General features: G+C 35.0%; 1 protein-coding gene across 1 annotated transcript; it reads right to left on the bottom strand.

Moving 5' to 3' along the window:
• Positions 1-206: 206 nt before the first annotated feature.
• Positions 207-20,304, bottom strand: LOC133324990 (solute carrier family 2, facilitated glucose transporter member 1). The gene is made up of 8 exons (XM_061533817.1): positions 20,161-20,304; positions 11,753-11,857; positions 11,525-11,685; positions 8,256-8,850; positions 8,118-8,190; positions 4,635-4,774; positions 4,452-4,554; positions 207-460 (listed from the first exon to the last, which is right to left on the bottom strand). The coding sequence occupies exons 1-8, from the start codon at positions 20,302-20,304 to the stop codon at positions 207-209; spliced, it is 1,575 nt and encodes a 524-aa protein (XP_061389801.1).
• Between the last annotated feature and the right edge of the window lie 450 nt (positions 20,305-20,754).

Raw genomic sequence — 20,754 nt, 5'->3', positions numbered from 1 at the left:
AACACGACATTTTTTGTGTAGATAATTGATAATTTGAAATATTTTGTTCAATTATATAATCTAAAAGTGTGTGTATGTATGTTTGTGTTGTTTTATAGTTTAAATTTTAAACCACATATTGTCTCCTAGCCACATAAAACAAAATTTTAAACATTTAAAATTTAAATATAGCTTTTGAAATCAAAAAATCAGAAAAATTTAAAAATTTATTTAACTTTTGATCTAAATCCTTTCGATACGAGTGGTGCTACTTCGGACGGATCTCTGCCACGTGTTTCGGGTAAATAGAATTTCGTTAGCAGAAATAGCAGTGCACAGGTGACGGAAAACGGCAAAAATACGAATGCACCCCAGGCATTTTGCAACGATGGAAAGGCCATACCAATGATGAAATTACACGCCCACGAGGATAAGCTACCCATGGACATGGCAACGGAACGTGGTGCCACTTCGAAGAGTTCTAAAAAAATACAGAAATATTAAAAATGCATTAAGAAAACGACGTTTGCAAGCAGTATTTGTCAACAGAATGTGTCAATGATAATGGAGATGTTTGCTTAAGAATAATGGGAAATATAAAAATGCCAATAAAAGAGGCGATAAAAAGGAAATCATTTAGATTCTCTAACAACAGAGAAAAAACCAAAAATAAAAATTCAACATATGGACTTGCTAGTTGTTTAAAACATTATTATTGCCTTTTTATATCCTTCACCACACATATATCTTTTTATACCCTTCACCACACATTATGTCTTTGTGCATATGTTTCAGACAAAAAGAATCGAGATAGACCCAGGTTCTTTTTGAGAATATGCATACTATCTCTTTCTGAGTCGATTTATGCATGTACACAAAAGAATCCGATTGACATGCAATATTTCATAGATTTCAGAATGGTATGCGCATGGGTTTTTTAATTGGTTCAAATATCTATGTAGATCACACATTTAGTTTCGCTCGATTCCATTTCAATGGTCCTACGTCAGTTCTATCTACAGGGTATTGTATAAATTCGCATGTCTTGTATGTATCCAAAGTGGTGAAGGGTATACAGTCGCTCCGTCCGACTTTGGGCTTTCATTACTCGTTTATATTATCTTTTTTATATTATTATTTATCTTATTTCCGAATTAAAACAATGGAACTCTGGTCTTCGAGTGAAGACCATTTTATACTTCTTGGGAAACATTTAAAAAGTTCTGCCTTAAGACTTGCATAGTCCCTAACAAGTAAAAAAGTCGTTAAGTTCGACTTTTTATATCCTCCACCACGTGGGGAGGACATTTATGGGATCAATCTATACTGCCATGAGAAAAATCGTTTACAATTTTTTAATACCGAAAAAGAAGCGGAGCTTTTAGCCTTCCAAAACTCTATATACGGTTAAACCAGTTAGGAGTAAAGTCGGACTGGACCGGTAGTACAAAATAAAAAAAAGGAAAAAATTTGATAGGTCCAGCGCCACCATAACTGTCCTGTTACACGGCCTGTTCTGGTTGAGTCCTTCAGCTACGTGTGTGGAAATGTCTTAAAGCCAATTTGGTTGAAAAACTGATCAAAAATCCCCATTATACCGAATATTTGAGGGTACGGTTATACCCCATTTGCAATAGCAACCATCCTAGGAGGAATAGCAATGCCGTGTAAAATTTCAAAGCTTTACTGCGATCTCTATCGAGATTTCAACAGACATACGGACAGTCGTACTCGCATAACTCAACATAGATTTTTATTCTGATGAAGAATATATATTATTTATGGGGTATCCGGTGAATATTTCGATGTGTTGCAAAAGGAATGCCTAAAGAAATTTGGTGGAGGGTATAAAAAATGGGCAGTCAAAGAAAATGCTGGCTGTACTTTTTGACAAAATGAAGACACCTTGTGTCCTAGCCTTTCATAGATTATCAAGAGTTTTTTCAAGAGGTCTTCCATAGAAACCATCAAATCTTATCATAGAAGACCAAGAAATATTTTCAGATATGGGCTAGAGTTATTCTAATAGATCTTCAAAGGTCTTTTTATAAAAGACCAAATGAAGCCTTTTGAGAGTTCTTGAATTTTTTTCCTTCACGCTATACAAACACTTGCCCAGCATGTGGATTAGAGCCGCACGACTCGTTGCATATATTCAACTGTCCAGCTAAACCTTTGCTTCTCTGTGGATGCAGTAGGCTGTAAGGCATACATTCATAACTTCTTTTAGCATTCTAGAAGACTACCTTAAATTCTTTTATGAAAATACCTTCTGGTTTTATATGACAGATCTACTTCTATAAAAACACTCTGACCTTGTATAAAAATTCTATTTGGCCAGTTTTGTGGTATAAAAAGCATACCTTTTATCTTCTATAAGAAAACTTCGTGGTCCATTACAAGGGGCCTTCTTTATAGGCGATCAAGAAGAACCCTTGTAATGGACCACGTCTTGGTCGCCTATAAGAAAACCACTTGGTCTTCTATATGAAAACCATTTAGCATACTATGAGAAGACCTCATGGGTTTTTTATTAAAAGACCGTTATATTGAGAAACCCTTATGTTTTTCCCTAAGAACAAGATCATTTTTCCCTTTAAGAAGATTTATTGCTTTTAAAAAATCCACGCCTATATTTCAATTCATTAATTATAAAGATATGAAATTTAAAGTATCAAAAGACTCATTTTAGCCAATTCGTGAAATAACTAAAATGCGCAATCAAATGAAAATTTATTTGACTGTACTTTTTTCTGACAAACCCAAAGGCGGCTCCTCATGCCACACCATTTTAATTTAATTGAGTTACTGCGTCTCTTGTTTTGGGTCAATCAAGCTTTCACACGAACATGTGATCCTCCTCTTTTGATAAATCTGAACTAATAAATAAATAAAAAAACGTCATGTTCTCTTTTCAATTGGACTTCAAACATTTGATGCTCGTGTACAATGACCCCAATTTGTGCGATCTAATAATAGCTATTGATATAAAAGGCGCAAAAAATACAAATTACAATTCTGCCTCGAAATCAGTAACCTTAACCTTGAAACAATTTCCTTAAGTGAATCAAAGCAATTAGCAATTGTGCGTTCGTTCTCACAATCCAAAGCAAACGACGAGCCATAACGCCTCCAATACATTTTCCCCACACACATATCAAATTTCTGAATGCATTTCAATTGTCTGTCCATCCGTCCGTCCAGCTCAGAACAATCAATTCCATTACGAATACAATTGAAATTGACACATAAACACTTGCTGCTGCTGGGTTGGTTGGTCAGCATTAGCGCCAGCCGGCCGACCAGCCAGCCAGACACATGATTTTAAAACGAGAATAAGCAAAGAAGTGCAGACATGAACAAAAAACGAAGCACGTGAATGAATAAAATTTATGACTTTTGTATAAACAAATATAAAAAAGTATTAATTGAATTGTGATGATGTCGTAGCGGCGAGTATGGTGGCGTAGCTATAATATTTTGTTTACAAAACGATGTTGTCATCATTGCCTCCACAACAAGAAAAAAAATTGAAATATGGCAAAGAAAGAGTTGAGCTTGTCGATATGTATTGGTTGCAAACAAATTAACCAGAAGGTGATTGGGTTAAATAAACAAATTGCATTAAAAGAAATTATCACGCTGGTAAAGAAGGGCGAGGGGAATCTATTTCATTGTTGTAACATAAGGAATGATTAATAATTGGTCAATATTAATTGCAGAATGTATGTAAACAATAATAAACAAATCAAAGTACAGCAGGACCGAACAATTTGATACCCTAATAACACATATATGAAGATATGACCTAAATTATTCTTATAGAAAGTGAAAAGAGATTTGCTTATAGAAGACCAAGAGGGTTTCTTGTTTCTAGAAGATAAAAGGTCTACTTATTGTATGCCAAAATAGGCTAGGCTAGATGTATTATCATATAAGGCCAGATTGTCTTTTTATAGAAGCAAGTCTTCTCATAGAAAAGCAGAAAAATAGAAATAAAAGAAAAGAAAAGAAGAAAGGACCCAATTATTGTGATTATTTCTTATTGAAGGGCATCCTCTGCATCCAAAAACAATATGGCAACTGGGAGTTTGCTGGCCAATTTTGGTTATTTTAAAAAGAAATAGAACTTAAAAATCCGTAAAGAAAACTTGGGCTTTTCTAACATTTGAACAGGACGCTTTTTTTAAACAAAATCTAATATGAAATTGTATTTAGAGGAAACCACCTTCGACCTTCCACCTGAGCACTGAAATCTATGAATCAAATCGAAATCTAAAAAAAAAACAATAAAACTACTTGAAATATAGAATTCACATCAAAGTAGTAGAAAACATTCAAATCAAAGAATTTCAATCAGCACTCATGAAAGATGAAAAGAAAAGAAATGAGTGAAGAATAATAATTTAATTTTCTTACAATTTGCCATGCCAACGATGGCCTTATAAACATTTGAAATTACAACAACTTACCAGTGCCAATAAAATACGGTATCGGTCCCAAACCAAATTGATAGAAGAATATATAGCCCATAATGCAGACAATGCAAACCATTGGGAACCAACTGGCCTTTTCCTATAAATAGATAGATAGACAAAAACAACAATAATAAACATAATTACATTATAAATCAATAAATATCAAATTTGACTCACAATATAGTAAAGAATAAAAGCTATGGTGAATAGAAAACCGGCACAAATCGAACTGGAGAACATCATTAGTGGACGACGATTAACACGGGCCATTAACAGGGGACCCAGGAAAGATGTAGCTAAATTAAGGCAGCCAGCACCTGAAAACAAAGGAAAAATAATTTATTAAAAATGAAATTGAAAATATGAACAACAAGAAGAATACACAATGAAGAACAAAATTTTGTCTCCAGAGGTCATTTCATATGATGAGATCTTTCCGTAAAAAAAGAGGGAGATGGTCCTTGAAAAAATATTCTTTAATAAATCTACGCCTCAGTTGGCCCTTGAAAAATATTCTTTAATAAATCCACGCCTCAGTTGGCCCTTCGACCAAATATTCTGTAATAAATCCACGCCTGAGATGGTCCTTCTACCAACTGTTCTGTAATAAATCCACGCCTGAGATGGTCCTTGAAAAATATTCTTTAATAAATCCACGCGTGAGATGGTGCTTGAAGAAATATTCTTTAAAAAATCCACGCCTGAGATGGTCCCTGAAAAAATATTCTTTCATAAATCCACGCCTGAGATGGTCCCTGAAAAAATATTCTTTCATAAATCCACGCTTGAGATGGTCCCTGAAAAAAATATTCTTTCATAAATCCACGCTTGAGATGGTCCTTGAAAAAAATATTCTTTCACAAATCGACGCCTGAGATGGTCCCTGAAAAAATATTCTTTCATAAATCCACGCCTGAGATGGTCCCTGAAAAAATATTCTTTAATAAATCCACGCCTGAGATGGTCCCTGAAAAAATATTCTTTCATAAATCCACGCCTGAGATGGTCCCTGAAAAAATATTCTTTCATAAATCCACGCCTGAGATGGTCCCTGAAAAAATATTCTTTCATAAATCCACGCCTGAGATGGTCCCTGAAAAAATATTCTTTCATAAATCCACGCCTGAGATGGTCCCTGAAAAAATATTCTTTCATAAATCCACGCCTGAGATGGTCCCTGAAAAAATATTCTTTCATAAATCCACGCCTGAGATGGTCCCGGAAAAAATATTGTTTCATAAATCCACGCCTGAGATGGTCCCTGAAAAAATATTCTTTCATAAATCCACGCCTGAGATGGTCCCTGAAAAAATATTCTTTAATAAATCCACGCCTGATATGGTCCTTGAAAAAAATATTCTTTAATAAATCCACGCCTGAGATGGTCCCTGAAAAAATATTCTTTCATAAATCCACGCCTGAGATGGTCCCTGAAAAAATATTCTTTAATAAATCCACGCCTGAGATGGTCCTTGAAAAATATGCTTCAATAAATCCACGCCTGAGATGGTCCCTGAAAAAATATTCTTTAATAAATCCACGCCTGAGATGGTCCCTGAAAAAATATTCTTTCATAAATCCACGCCTCAGTTGGCCCTTGAAAAATATTCTTTAATAAATCCACGCCTCAGATGGTCCCTGAAAAAATATTCTTTAATAAATACACGCCTCAGTATGGCCTTGAAAAAATTATCTTTAATAAATCCACGCCTCAGATGGTCCCTGAAAAAATATTCTTTCATAAATCCACGCCTGAGATGGTCCCTGAAAAAATATTCTTTCATAAATCCACGCCTGAGATGGTCCCTGAAAAAATATTCTTTCATAAATCCACGCCTGAGATGGTCCCTGAAAAAATATTCTTTCATAAATCCACGCCTGATATGGTCCTTGAAAAAAATATTCTTTAATAAATCCACGCCTGAGATGGTCCCTGAAAAAATATTCTTTCATAAATCCACGCCTGAGATGGTCTTTAAAAAAATATTCTTTAATAAATCCACGCCTGAGATGATCTTTGAAAAAATATTCTTTGAAAAACTATTCTTAAATAAATCCACTCCTGAGATGGTCCCTGAAAAACTAATCTTAAATAAATCCACGCCTGAGATGGTCCCTGAAAAACTATTCTTAAATAAATCCACGCCTGAGATGGTCCCTGAAAAACTATTCTTAAATAAATCCACGCCTGAGATGGTCCCTGAAAAACTATTCTTAAATAAATCCACGCCTGAGATGGTCCCTGAAAAAACATTCTTAAATAAATCCATGCCTGAGATGGTCCCTGAAAAAATATTCTTAAATAAATCCACGCCTGAGATGGTCCCTAAAAATATTCATATAAAAGACCAGAAAGTCATCATATGGAAGACCAGAATGTCCTGGTATAGGAGATCAGAATAAAAACTATCCTAATTAAAGAAAAGAAGACATGACCTAAATTATTCATATAGAAAATCAGAAGAGATGTTCTTATAGAAGACCAAGAGGGCTTCATGTCTCTAGAAGATATAAGTTCTACTTATAGTACGCCAAATTAAGCTAGATAGGATTTTTAGCCAAGGCAAGAGCGTATTTTTATAAAAGGAGGTATTCTTATAAAGGAATAGAAGGTATTCTCCTAGAAGGGTAGAAGAAGGTATCCTCATAGAAGACCGGAAAGATATTTTATACAATGACTTATGACCTTCTTATACAAAGCCCGAGGGTCGTGGTCGATAAGGTTTCCTTTTGAATAACCATAAGGTCTTCATATGGAAATGGAAGATCAGAGCATTCTTGTATGAAAGACCTGAATGAGAACTTCGTCTAATTAAAGATAAGAAGACAGGACCAAATTATTCTTATTCAGAAGGTTATGTTACAATAAAAAAATTTCTTATAGAAGGGCATAATGGAAACTTCCCAACCACAGAGAATTTGGAGACAGAGAAGAGAATGTTTAGCTGGACAGTCGTGAGTCGTGAGGTTCTAGTGCACATGCTGGGCATGTGTTATGTATACCGCCATGCCTTGGTGGGGCAAGCCTGTACAACTAAGGCTATGATAGTTTCGATAGACGCGAAAGATTTCCGCCACCTCATGAAATTGTCCCACTGGTGTCATAGAGATACACCATGTGGAAGTTCTCAGTGTGGCATTCATGTAAATCTAAACGTTCATCGACTACGTATTAATTACATTCACATATGTCTTCCTTTGAAATATATTCTAATAATCATTCATTATAAAATGAAATCGACTTTTAAGAGGTCAGTAGGTCGTAATATAGAATACTAGGTTTTATTCTTATAGATAATAAAACTGTGTTAAGAAGAGCAGACATGTTTTAATAGATAATCAAATAATCTTCTTATGGACAACTAAACCATAGAAGATAAAAAACGTATTCCAATTAAAGACCAGAAAGAAAGGCAAACATTATTTTTATTGAAGGTCTTGTTATAAAAGGACAGAAAAGTCTTATTTTAAGAGGACAGTCGTAACATAGAAGACTATATTTTATTCTTATGGATTATAAAACTGTGTTCTCTAAGAAGAGCATACATTTTTTTCTAATTAAAGACCAAATAAGCCATATGATCTACATTTCTCACAAAGGAAGATCCGAAAAAGCTATAGTTTGCTAGAAAAATAATCAAAAGTATACGCAAAACTTACCCAAATTCGCCCATTCTGCATCGGTTGTCGAAAGACCAGCTTTTTCAAATATTGACACAGAATAATAGAAAATCTAAATAAACATATAAAAAATACTTAATTAAAGCCAATTAAAATAGTAATTTTCTTTACACCTACCGCATTAATACCCGACAACTGTTGACCACCATGGAAACAGCAGACAATTATCAAGGGCAACAACAAGGCAGGATCCTTTAGGACGGAGCCAAAACTTCTTGTTTGCACCTTGGCATTGGCTTCCAATTCCATTTCTTCGATTTCATGATTAATTATATCGACAGCATCTTTACCACGTAAACGTGTCAATTCACGGCGTGCTCCCTCACGATCACCCTTCACGATATACAAAAATTTAGGACTTTCGGGGAACATATATGCGGGTAAATAGCATATGCATATTAGGACAATATAAAAACTAAATGCATAATGCCATAATTCTGCTGTTCCGAAAATATCACGTAAACTGAAAACTTGACCGACAACAACACCACCGGTTACACCCACAGCACAAAAAACGCCAAGCGTGCCAACCCAAGCCAAGGGAGCAATTTCGGTTAGATACATTGGTAGCGTGGCTGTTGTTAAACCGGATGCCAAACCGACCAAAAGGCGACCCAATATCAACATTTCCACAGAATTTGCCATGCGACAAAAGAAGAACATAATGGCACCGATGGCAAACAGAAAGCCGCTGATAAGAAAGCATCCCTTTCTGTAAAAAAACGCACACAAAAAGTTAAAAACAAATTATAAAAATATACATATAAATTAATTAACGGCCAATGAAATGGAAAATTACAAATTTTACGTAAAAAAAATTCTTGAGTAATCATTTTTGCATTGTTGTTACATAGTATAACGAAGGCGATAAGGGTGCCACAGAAGGTGACACATTAGTGGGCATTATTCGCTGTTAGATCAAAGCGATTAAATGCGATCGTAATGCAAATAAAGGAATGTTTCTGTTTGCACTATGTGTAGCGCAAGAAGAAAAATATTACGAATTTTGCATTATTTTGTAAATATTTCTATTTTGACGTCAGCAAAATAGTTTTTTGTTTTGTTTTAAATCTTATTATAAGATTTGAAAAACAAATAATTATCAAGTAAAATAATAATTGATAATTGATTGTGAAAAAAATGTATCACAGACCATCAGTTCGTACTGATCAACAAATTGTCAAAGTAGTAAAAAAATACCCATTTAAGAGTTCAACAGGCGTACATGCCCGGAAACTATCAAAAAAGTTCTTTAATTTCTGAAAAGAATCGGAAAGCCAAATTGCCTTTTGCAATTTCTCCGACTTAGTGGAGAAATATTATGCTCTCGGACGAATTAAAGTTAAATATTAAAGACTCATATATTAAAAACATTGCCGTGAGAAGGTAAAAAAAACGATTTTTACGAAACTTAGCACACATCATTCTAAAGTCAATTCATTACGCTATGGCAAATTTCGTGCGAATCGAAAGATGTACAGGGACTTTGGTACACCATTTACATTAAATTGGACGAAAATATATATGTGGGAGCTATATCTAAATCGGAACCGATCAGTACGCTATGCCAAATTTCGTGCAAATCGAAAGATATATAGGGACTTTTGTGCAACATTTACATTAAATCGGACGAAAGTATATATGGGAGCTATATCCAAATCAGAATCAATTTTCACGAAACTTAGCACACATGATTCTAGACTCAATTTAAAAGACATGCCAAATTTCGTACAAATCGAAATATATATAGGGATTTTGGTACACCATTTACCTAAAATCGGACGAAAATATAAATGGGAGCAATATCTAAATCTGAACAGATTTTCACGAAACATAGCACACATCATTCTAGACTCAATTCAGTACGCTATGCCAAATTTCGTGCAAATCGAAATATATATAGGGACTTTGGTACACCATTTACCTAAAATCGGACGAAAATATATATGTGGGAGCTATATCTAAATCGGAACCGATTTTCACGAAACTTAGCACACATCATTCTAGACTCAATTTAGAACGACATGCCAAATTTCGTGCAAATCGAAATGTATATAGGGAGCTTGGTACCCCATTTACCTAAAATCGGACTAAAATATAAATTGGAGCCATATTTAAATCTGAACCGATTTTCACGAAACATAGCACACATCATTCTAGACTCAACTCAGTACGCCATGCCAAATTTCGTGCAAATCAAAAGATATATAGGGACTTTTGTGCAACATTTACATTAAATCGGTCGAAAATATATGTGGGAGCTATATCCAAATCGGAACCGATTTTCACGACACTTAGCCACATCATTCTAGACTCATTTTAGAACGACATGCCAAATTTCCAGCAAATCGAAATGTATATAGGGAGTTTGGTACTCCATTTACCTAAAATCGGACGAAAATATAATGGGAGCTATATCTAAATCTGAACCGATTTTCACGAAACATATCACACATCATTCTAGACTCAACTCAGTACGCCAAGCCAAATTTCGTGCAAATCGAAATATATATAGGGACTTTGGTACACCATTTACCTAAAATCGGACGATAATATATATGTGGGAGCTATATCTAAATCGGAACCGATTTTCACGAATCTTAGCTCAATACATTCTAGACTCAATTCAGTACGCTATGCCAAATTTCGTGCAAATCAAATGATATATAGGGACTTTGGTACACCAATTACCTTAAATGGGATGAAAATATATATATGGGAGCTATTTCCCAATTTCAATAGGGTTCGTCCTTGGGCCAAATAAGTGACCTATGCGAATTTTCATCCAATTCGGATTATAAATGCGACCTATACTTTGTTTACAATTTAACATCGACAGACAGACGGACGGACGGACATGCATAAATCGACTCAGAAAGTGATTATATGCATATTCTCAAAAGGAACCATGTGTCTATCTCGTTTGCTTTTGCCTGTTTACAAACATATGTACAAAGACATAATACCCTGTACCACAGTGTCGTGAAGGGTATAAAAAAGGGGTTATATGGGGACTACCCCAAAAAAGGGGCTAATATTATTAATTTTTGGTAGGGAGATTTGTTATCAAATACAACTACAAAATACCAAATTACAGCGAATTCGATTGAAAAGGCGCTCAAGAACCCCAAAATACCGAAAATTGGAGGGTACCCTTATAAAAGGGGTTATCCGAAAAAATGAACCTATATTCACAATTTTTTGTGCAGAGAATTGATACCTATTGAGAACTCAAACTACTATGTTTATTTCGTAGACCTGCGATCAACTATTCATGTTCTCGGTTGTGATTGGCTGAAGCTGCCAGACCAAGTCTTCTAAAATTTCGCTCAATCTTCTATCGTCCAACTAAAAGCAATCATGATGATCTTATAGAATTTTCTTACCTTCCAAATTTATTGGCTGCCCATGCACCGCCCAACGAACCGACAGCACCGCCAACTAAAAATATCGAAACAATTGAGGCCCATAATAGATCTAAACCAGATGTTGTCATATTGGCATCGTAACGTTCCAAAAGGCTTTGAGCACACCAGGCTTTAACATACTGGAAAAATTTGAAAAAAAAAATTTCAACAAAGAACCACAAGACAAATTCCCAAAGCTATACTTACATTTGCAGGACTATTTATAACACCAATACAATAACCTACGGGTACAGCTGAGCCAAATGTTGCCGCATAACCAACCAACGTCAAGAGTTTACCCCAACGTGGTTTCTGCAAAAGAAAAAAAAAACAATTTTTATTAATTATATATTAAACAGCAGATCGCATAAGTCACGTTTTGAGCGACACATATACATATAAAGAACTACATATGTATTTTGTTTTTATTAATTCCAATATTTAGGAATTTGACGACATTTTAATGATGGAGTATAATGTTATCAGTGAACAATAACCCCGCAGCAGTCGTCTCCTTAAATTATATTTTTAGCAATAGTAATAAATCAAAAAAGATCGCAGACATTTTGAATTTAAATATACATATAAATCATATTATTAATCTAATTTATTTCGTATTAACTACATGGAAATATTGAATATTAAAGAAACCAACAAAAAACATGTTAATTAAAAAGTCATTACGACCTTTCTAGAATAGTTTGTAAGCACACTTTATTTTTCCCGATCGTGAGGAAATTTCAACATTAGTTATGCTTTCGAATATGAAATGAAAAATTGGGATTCTGAAATATATATTTTTTTTTTGCTTGGAAATGCGTCGAACTTAAGAACCCCAAAATACCGAAAAAATCCTTTATATTAGGGCTATCCAAAAAAATTGACCTATATAAGAACTCAAACTACTAAATTACAGCCATTTCGGTGGAAAAATGCGATCAAAACCGCCGAAATATTGACAATTAGGAGGTGCAGTTATATGGGGGCTACCAGAAAAAGTGGACCTATATTTATATATATTTTTTTTGCAGACATTTAGTACCCAATGCACCAAATTTCAGCGAATTCGGTTGAAGAATGCGCTCAAGAACCCCAAAATACCGAAAAATGAGGGTACCCTTATATGGGGGCTATGCCTATCTTCCTTTAGAAGATAGCGTAATTACAACAGGCTGACATGGCTAGATCGTCTGAGAATTTTACCCCGATCAAGAATTTCATGTTTTTGAAGAACCCATTTAATCATATTTCGATATTACAATTTATTATTTTCGAATAAAAGTAAGGTCTAATGACTGTTCGGATCTTTGCATGCGGCAAATTATCTGTTGACGTAGAAATCGATGTGGTAATGGGTTTTATCCCATATTTGTATACCACAATTACCTATGTGGTAGCTTTACCACGTTTATCTTCTTCTAAATTGCATTAAAAGATTCACCGACGGATGTTTCTCGTCTGAAAATTTTTCTGAAGGATATATAAATTACATTTTACTATCTATCCAAAATCGAGGGTTTGATTCTTGCCGATTTTCTAGTCTTTACGTTCACAACTTATTTTTCAACATTAAATCCATTAAAATGCGACCTAATAAAAAATAGTTTTTAAGTTTTAAAATCTCTTATTTATGAATTGCGTATACATTATGACAATATTCATACGACCTCTGATAAATCAAATTTCATTGGCGTATACTTGTCGATAACAATCATACGGACATTCACATTATAATTAAAAAAAAAGTGGTGAAATTGAATTTGCTGTATGGTGTCAAGCTTTCTCAAGGATGCAAACATTACTTCGACTCCTTTCCGTCTGTTAGAAGAGAAGAACTAGTGATTGCAATCCCATATATGCATACCACACCAACCTATGTGGAAGCTCTACAGTTTTATCTTCTTCTAAATCCTACTAATCTATTCATCGGCCGAGGTTTCTCGTCTGACAATTTGTCTCTAAGATATGCACATATTAATTTTACTATCTACCCAACACACAGGGTTTGGTTAAATATTAAAATATCACCCAAAAAATTTTTTTTAATTTGAAAAATATGAATTGCGTATACGTTACGGCATTATTCATACGGCCCATGCTACATTAAATGTCATGGGCGTATACGTGTTGACAATAATCATACGCCCTCATATATCTTCTAAATCGAATAAATCTATTCATTTCTCGGTTTTATTCAACAGATTTATCCTGGCGCACTTTCTCAAGATAATAACTAGGAAATTTATTGTTATTTAGCATACTAAGTGGTTCTACAATGTATTTATAGCCACAATGTAGACCACTCAACTTTATTTTTCTTTAAAAAAATATATAATTTTTAAAATTTTTAAGAAGCCCACCTGCTTTTTTGTCCACCAAAGGTTTATCAGAACTTCCCTATTTATTTTCCGGAACAAATTTTTATTAACTGAAAATTTTCCTACATAGAAACAAATAGCTCTCAATCTTGGTAGGCTACTTGTTTTATTGGCGTGTAATCGAATTGTTACTACCCGAGGTATATTTCTAATGATATTATTAAACCACGTCTTTATGGAGCAATATTGAAATAAATTTATAAAACAATTAAAATGATTACAATCAAATTTCAAATAAATGTAGATCTCAAACAGAGAGAGCGATCGTATTAAAAACGATTAAATTCTCCACTACTTACATTACACACCTACTAGGAACATTGAGTTTAAATACCAATGCCCCACATTCTACAAAATGATAATAAGCGATAAATAGCAATCGTTATATCCATATAAAAGAATGAACAAAAAACGTCAACAATAAATGAGTAATCAAAGAATTATATTTCTTTTATTATTATCTAAGTCAGCCAGCACCAGCAATGAAATAAACCTGTAATGATAATGAACTTTTATACGTATGTGTACATACATATATGGTCATATGGTATTATAAAAAAAGTAAATAACTTATCGTATTTTACGAAATATTATAAAGTATGATGGTGAATCAACCATTGAAAGGTCTAAAAAATAAGAGGTCTATTATAAACTGTGCCTACTGGCGTCCACTCATATATGGATTTTGTTAAAGCAAACAAATCTGAATTTTATTGCCCGCTATGCACCACTGAAACCGGATAATGATAATGCAATTCATTCTATTTCATGCACAATTTGCCCTTGTCAATGAACTTCAGGTATATGAATATATAGTATTTGCTAGGCTTATATATAAAATCGTATCAGATATAATTAAAAATGGTTTATTCTACGTAATACGATCTAATTTTTTCCGAACTTTTAAAATAATTTGAGGGTACTGAGCAGTAAACGAAACTTGTACTTTTTTTACAAAATATGAAGGTAGTGTTTTCGTTACATTAAATATGACTAGTATATTCAAAATATGTCTAGAATAAATTGTGGTAAACTAATATAATTCATAACAGGCAAATACAGTTGATATCCATGTAAAGGTTATTGTAATGTGAAATTGGAATTATCTATATCTAAATTAATTTCGCAACCAACAGCACACTAAATTAAAGTCAGAGCAGTTACAATAAGAATAACATGGAGAGCTTCAATATAAAATTGGTAGCTTCCATTGACTTGAAACATATACTTAGAATCGATTCAGTTTTCGAATGATCGCGTGGATGTTCTAACTTCTGATGGAAAAATTTATTGAAATTTCTGTTTAAATAAAATTGTTCATTTAATGTTCATAAAATTTTATGAAATATTGACTATTTGTGAAGGAGGTACCGGAAGGAGTGGACTACTGGGTACCATCTTCGGACTTGGTAAAGATAATAGGTTGTGCAAGTTTTGGTTGAAATATGACATTTCTTTCGCTTGATATTACATTTATAAACGATCCCATCTTCGGATTTGTACTAGTCTTGGTAAAGATAATAGGTTGTGAAGTTTGGTTCAAATCGGGCATTCCAATCGCCTGATTTTGGATTTATAAATATTGCAAATGACCTGGACTTGGTAAAGATAATAGGTTGTGAAAATTTGGTTCAAATGCGACTTTCCATTGGCCTTATATTGGATTTATAAATATTGCAAATGTTCACCATTTGTGGGGGAGGTACCAGAAGGAGTGCACCAATGGATCCCATCTTCGGACTTGGTATTGCAAAGCTTGGTTCAAATTGGACATTCCACCATTCGCCTAATATTGGATTTATAAATATTGAAAATTTAGATCATTTATGGGGGAGGTACCAGAAGGAGTGGACCGATATTCCCCTTCTTCGAACTTAAACTAAGTTTGAAATAAATAGTATGATGTGCAAAGTTTGGATCAAATCGATTATTCCCTTCGAGATTTATCGTGCGCACCATCCAGCCAGACAGACAACGAACTGACATGTGTAAATCGGCTCTAAATTTTCTGAAACAGATTTGGTCCAAAGAAACATGGGGTCTAAAACCAATATTTCGATGAGGCACAATTTTTACCGTATCAAAGTGTATATACCGTCATGAGCCATAAAGCTGAGGGTATAAAAAAGAAGAAAAAACAAGAAAAACGTGACCGTGAGCAAATCAAAATGTACAGGAGTCAGAACGAGTAAAATACCAAACCGAATGCTTTGGTACAGGCACATCCTCCTGTAGAGATGAAGAAGGAAACCTAGTGGCAGATACAGACAGCGTGTAGAGGTTTGGAAGGAGCATTCTGAAAAGTTTTTGGTATCAAATAGTGGCGGTGAAGAAGATACCTCAGAACCAATAAGAGATGACGGTATAGAGTGTATACCACCTAGCCAGATTAGCAATCAATCGGCTGAATAATAATAAATCAGAAGGTGCCGATGGGTTACCAGCCGAACTATTCAAGACTGGCGGTCAGATGCTGGTTAGAATCTTGCACCAGCTGATTAGTACAATTTGGCCAGAGGAATGAATATCCAATGATTGGAACCTCAGCATCCTGTCTTCCGTGCACAAAAATGGATACAAGGCTATATGTGCCAACTATAGAGTGCTTTCCAGCGTTCTGAGTGAAAGACTGAAGCCAATACTCCATGGCATTATTGGACCATACCAATGCGGCTTCAGGCCTGTCAACTCCACCATTGACCAGATTTTCACTCTGTGCCAAATCGAAAGCCCTATCCGTTTAGAGATGTTTAAAGCCATGTCTGAGTTCGACATTCCTGTAAAATTAATACGGCCGTCTTTAAAAAAACCAGTAAGGAAAGTAGTAAAGTCGGACTGGGCCGACTATATGATACCCTTCACCACTTTGGGGATATTCTACATATGTATCTTTACAGATGGCGTCTTTTTGAAGGAACATTGACATGAAATTGAACGAACTTAAAAATGCGATCTTTATATAAAACTAAACCGACTAACATCAATCCTTACACATGCCATTCTGCAATCTATTCCATACTTTGTAAATAGACTTTAAGCAAACTGCACTTTTTATGCTTCACTGTTTAAAATGTAATATCAATCAAGCACCCATTGGTTATATAGTTTACAATCAACATAAATAGGTCGATATTATATATGGAAGCTATTCTATATCTATATCTAAACCGATTTCAAGGAAACTTGGCCGATATTAATTTATATTAATTTCAGTACGTTTTGCCAATCGGCCTAGTTATGGGTCTTTAGTACACCATTTACTTAAAATCGGACGAAAGTATATAGAGGCTATATGTAAATCTGAACCAATTTCAAGAATACTTGACACACGAAAGGTTATAGTAACTTCAGTACATTGTACAAAATGTGTGCGGGTCGGCCAATCTTTGGTTCTTTAGTGCACAATTTACATTAAATCGGACGAAAATATATATTGGAGCTATATCTAAATCTGAACCGATTTTAACACATCATTTCGGATCCAATTCAGTACCCTATGGCAACCTTCGTGCAAATCGAAAGATATATTGGGACTTTGGAGACCCATTTACCTTAAATCGGACGAAAATATATATGACAGCTATATATAAATCTGAACCAATTTCCTCGAAACTTGGCACACGTCATTCTGGACCTAATTCAGTACTCTATGCCAAGTTTCGTGCAAATCGAATGATATATAAGGACTTTGGCGCACCATTTACTTTAAATCGGACGAAACTATATATGGGAGCTATATCTAAACCATGTGTCTATCTCAGTTCCTTTTGCCTGTTACAAACATATGCACAAAGACATAATACCCTGTACCACAATGTGGTGAAGGGTATAATAATATTATAGAAAATTCTGCTCGCGTAGCCCAATGTTTCACATGTCCATAAGAAATAGACTTTAAATCCCGGCCGGCTACTCTGAAAAAATTTCAAATTAAAAGAAAATTCACCTCGCGTAGCAGAAAAGTGGAGTCATAAATGCCCGGTATCAATTCAAATTCCGGCCGGCTACTCTGAAAATTTTTCAAATTAAAAGAAATTTCTGCTCGCGTAGCAGAAAGTGAGAGTCTTAAACGCCCGGTATCAATTCAAATTTGTATACCCCATATTTCCTGAAGTATGAAGTGTGTGGTTGTGATCAGCACCAAAAGGACTATATGCAGTAACAATTTCAAACGTTTCGGAGTGGTATTCTTAAAGATATTTAATAAAATGTGGGGGTTTGGAGCCCCATATCTCATGAAGTACTGAGAAATGTATGTAGTTGTAATCAACATCAGAAGGACTACCTATGGAAAAAAAATAAAAAATAATGATCTGCGAGATGTCTGTATAGTGTATTTGTTCCAATAATTTTTACTAGAAAGATTTTCTACCCACTCGCGTAGAATACCAATACCAAACGTCCTAGGAGTAGAGTAATATATCTGCACAAATGTGGGTCAAATATAAAAACATATTTTAAATCACTTTTTTTTTTGTTTGGGTACCACCTTAATGTCTACAATAAAACGTGTACAATTGTGCGCGTATATTGCAAATTTGTATGTTAATACAAAACTTGTCTGAAGAAAGTATGTAGTACCCCACCACAAAAGCCCACTATATAAGTACACATGTTAACAGCTAACGTGACTGCAGAATAATTACAAAACAGGTTTTGGCTTAACTCTAGTTTAGTAAAAACGATCAGATTTTTCTGAAAATTTTTTCAGAGGTAGGTATTTTTACCCTAATTATGGGGATATATTTTTTTCTTGGGGGACGTACCCGGTTACCCGGTTATTTGACCCGGAAGTTCGGGTACGGGTACCCGGTTATATCCGTTTCTACGGATCCGGTTAATATAATATGGGTATCATTTTAAAGGTTATAAAAATACCTTTTCATTGAGTGGTAATATGATGGGGTTATCTCAAACCATTTTGGAGATATAGTCAAAAACTGGGTTTTGGTCCCCGATTTTTTTGAAAAACTCCCTAAAAGTCGAACTTGGGCCCATTATAGTACCTCTCTAACCCAAACTCAAATGATAGACCACATTTTGCCCTTTCCAAAATGGTGCGATATGTGGCTGTATCTGTTGTGGATCAAAAGATATGGGCCTTAGAACCCTACAAAAACAAGAAAATTCTGTCGCGTAGCCGGTGTTGGTACCTGTCCATAGAAGAAAGTCTTAAATCCCCGGCCGAAGGCCGGCTACACAAAAAATATTCTATTTAGAAGGATTTTCTGCCGCGTTAGCCGGTGTTGGCATCTGTCCATAGGAGAAAGTCTTAAATCCCCGGCCGAAGGCCGGTCACCCAAAAAAATATTCCATTTAACAAGAGATTCTGTCGCGTAGCCGGTGTTGGTAGCTGTCCATAGGAGAAAGTCTAAAATCCCCGGCCGAAGGCCGGCTACACAAAAAAATATTCTATTTAGAAGGATTTTCTGCCGCGTTAGCCGGTGTTGGCATCTGTCCATAGGAGAAAGTCTTAAATCCCCGGCCGAAGGCCGGTCACCCAAAAAAGTATTCCATTTAACAAGAGATTCTGTCGCGTAGCCGGTGTTGGTATCTGTCCATAGGAGAAAGTCTTAAATACCCGGCTACACAAAAAAATATTCTATTTAGAAGGAGTTTCTGCCGCGTTAGCCGGTGTTGGCATCTGTCCATAGGAGAAAGTCTTAAATCCCCGGCCGAAGGCCGGTCACCCAAAAAACACCATGCTATTTAAAAGGAGATTCTGTCATGTAGAAAGATTTTCCTTGTTTTATAGGGTTCTAAGGCCCATATCTTTTGATCCACAACAGATACAGCCACATATCGCACCATTTTGGAAAGGGCTATCATTTGGGTCCTGTTTGGAGAGGGACTATAATGGACCCAAGTTCGACTTTTAGGGAGTTTTTCAAAAAAATCGGGGCCCAAAACCCAGTTTTTTGACTATATCCCCAAAATGGTTTGAGATAACCCCATCATATTACCACTCAATGGAAAGGTATTTTTATAACCTTTAAAATGATACCCATATTATATTAACCGGATCCGTAGAACCGGATATAACCGGGTACCCGTACCCGAACTTCCGGGTCAAATAACCGGGTAACCGGGTGCGTCCCCCAAGAAAAAAATATATCCCCATAATTAGGGTAAAAATACCTACCTCTGGAAAAAATTTCAGAAAAATTTGATCGTTTTTACTAAACTAGAGTTGTTCCCAGGTTTTCACCCAACTTCCTTTGGGGAGCGTATACAAACCTCCAAATTTGTAACTTTCGTCGATGTCGAAGGAATATCCCGGTTGCTTCGATGGTCATTTCTTACAGATATTTCGATTTTTTCACCTTTGGGATACAATTGATGAGACTCTTCGTTGTGATGGCCGATGCTATTGCGATCCATTTTTGTTGTTGTTGGTTTTTGTTTTTATTTTCAATTTTCTATATATTTATATAAACAGAAAATAGTAGAGTAGTATATAATTTGTACGTATGTATATTTTTGTTTGTCTATCGGCGTTTTTGTTTTGTTGTAAAACGTAAGCAAGATGTATGTAGGTATGTAGGGTGTGAATGAACCAAAACGAACAGAAAAAAACAAGACCGAAAAATTTCACGTGTATTCTACAATTTCTTTTTTGCTGCGAGGAAGACAAACGAAACGCGACGAGACCACCAAACGAACAGCTGTTTTCAGCGACAAACTCAGTCCGGCTGCTAGCCTTGCCCTCGGTAGGTAGTTAATATTTTTGTTAGGTGTTTATTTTTCAGAATTTACTTAACAAATCTGATTCTGATTTACACTTTGACATTATTATTATATTTGTATGTGATGGTAATGGTGGAAATATGC

Source organism: Musca vetustissima, unplaced genomic scaffold (genome assembly GCF_032173495.1).
Source record: "Musca vetustissima isolate MV318-11 ecotype Yass unplaced genomic scaffold, APGP_CSIRO_Mvet_v1 utg5400, whole genome shotgun sequence".
Lineage (NCBI taxonomy): Eukaryota > Metazoa > Arthropoda > Insecta > Diptera > Muscidae > Musca > Musca vetustissima.
The sequence above is the reverse complement of the archived record's forward strand: the minus strand, read 5'-3'. Positions and strand labels throughout refer to the sequence as shown.

What these genes read in the sequence shown, in the direction of transcription:
- LOC133324990 (XM_061533817.1), bottom strand. Translation starts at nt 20,304, where the DNA reads ATGGATCGCAATAGCATCGGCCATCACAACGAAGAGTCTCATCAATTG. An exon ending in CGAAAGTTACAAATTTGGAG is followed by an intron (nt 11,858 to 20,160) that starts GTTTGTATACGC and finishes TTTCTTTTGCAG; the next exon opens with AAACCACGTTGGGGTAAACT. An exon ending in AGTTGTCGGGTATTAATGCG is followed by an intron (nt 8,191 to 8,255) that starts GTAGGTGTAAAG and finishes ATGTTTATTTAG; the next exon opens with ATTTTCTATTATTCTGTGTC.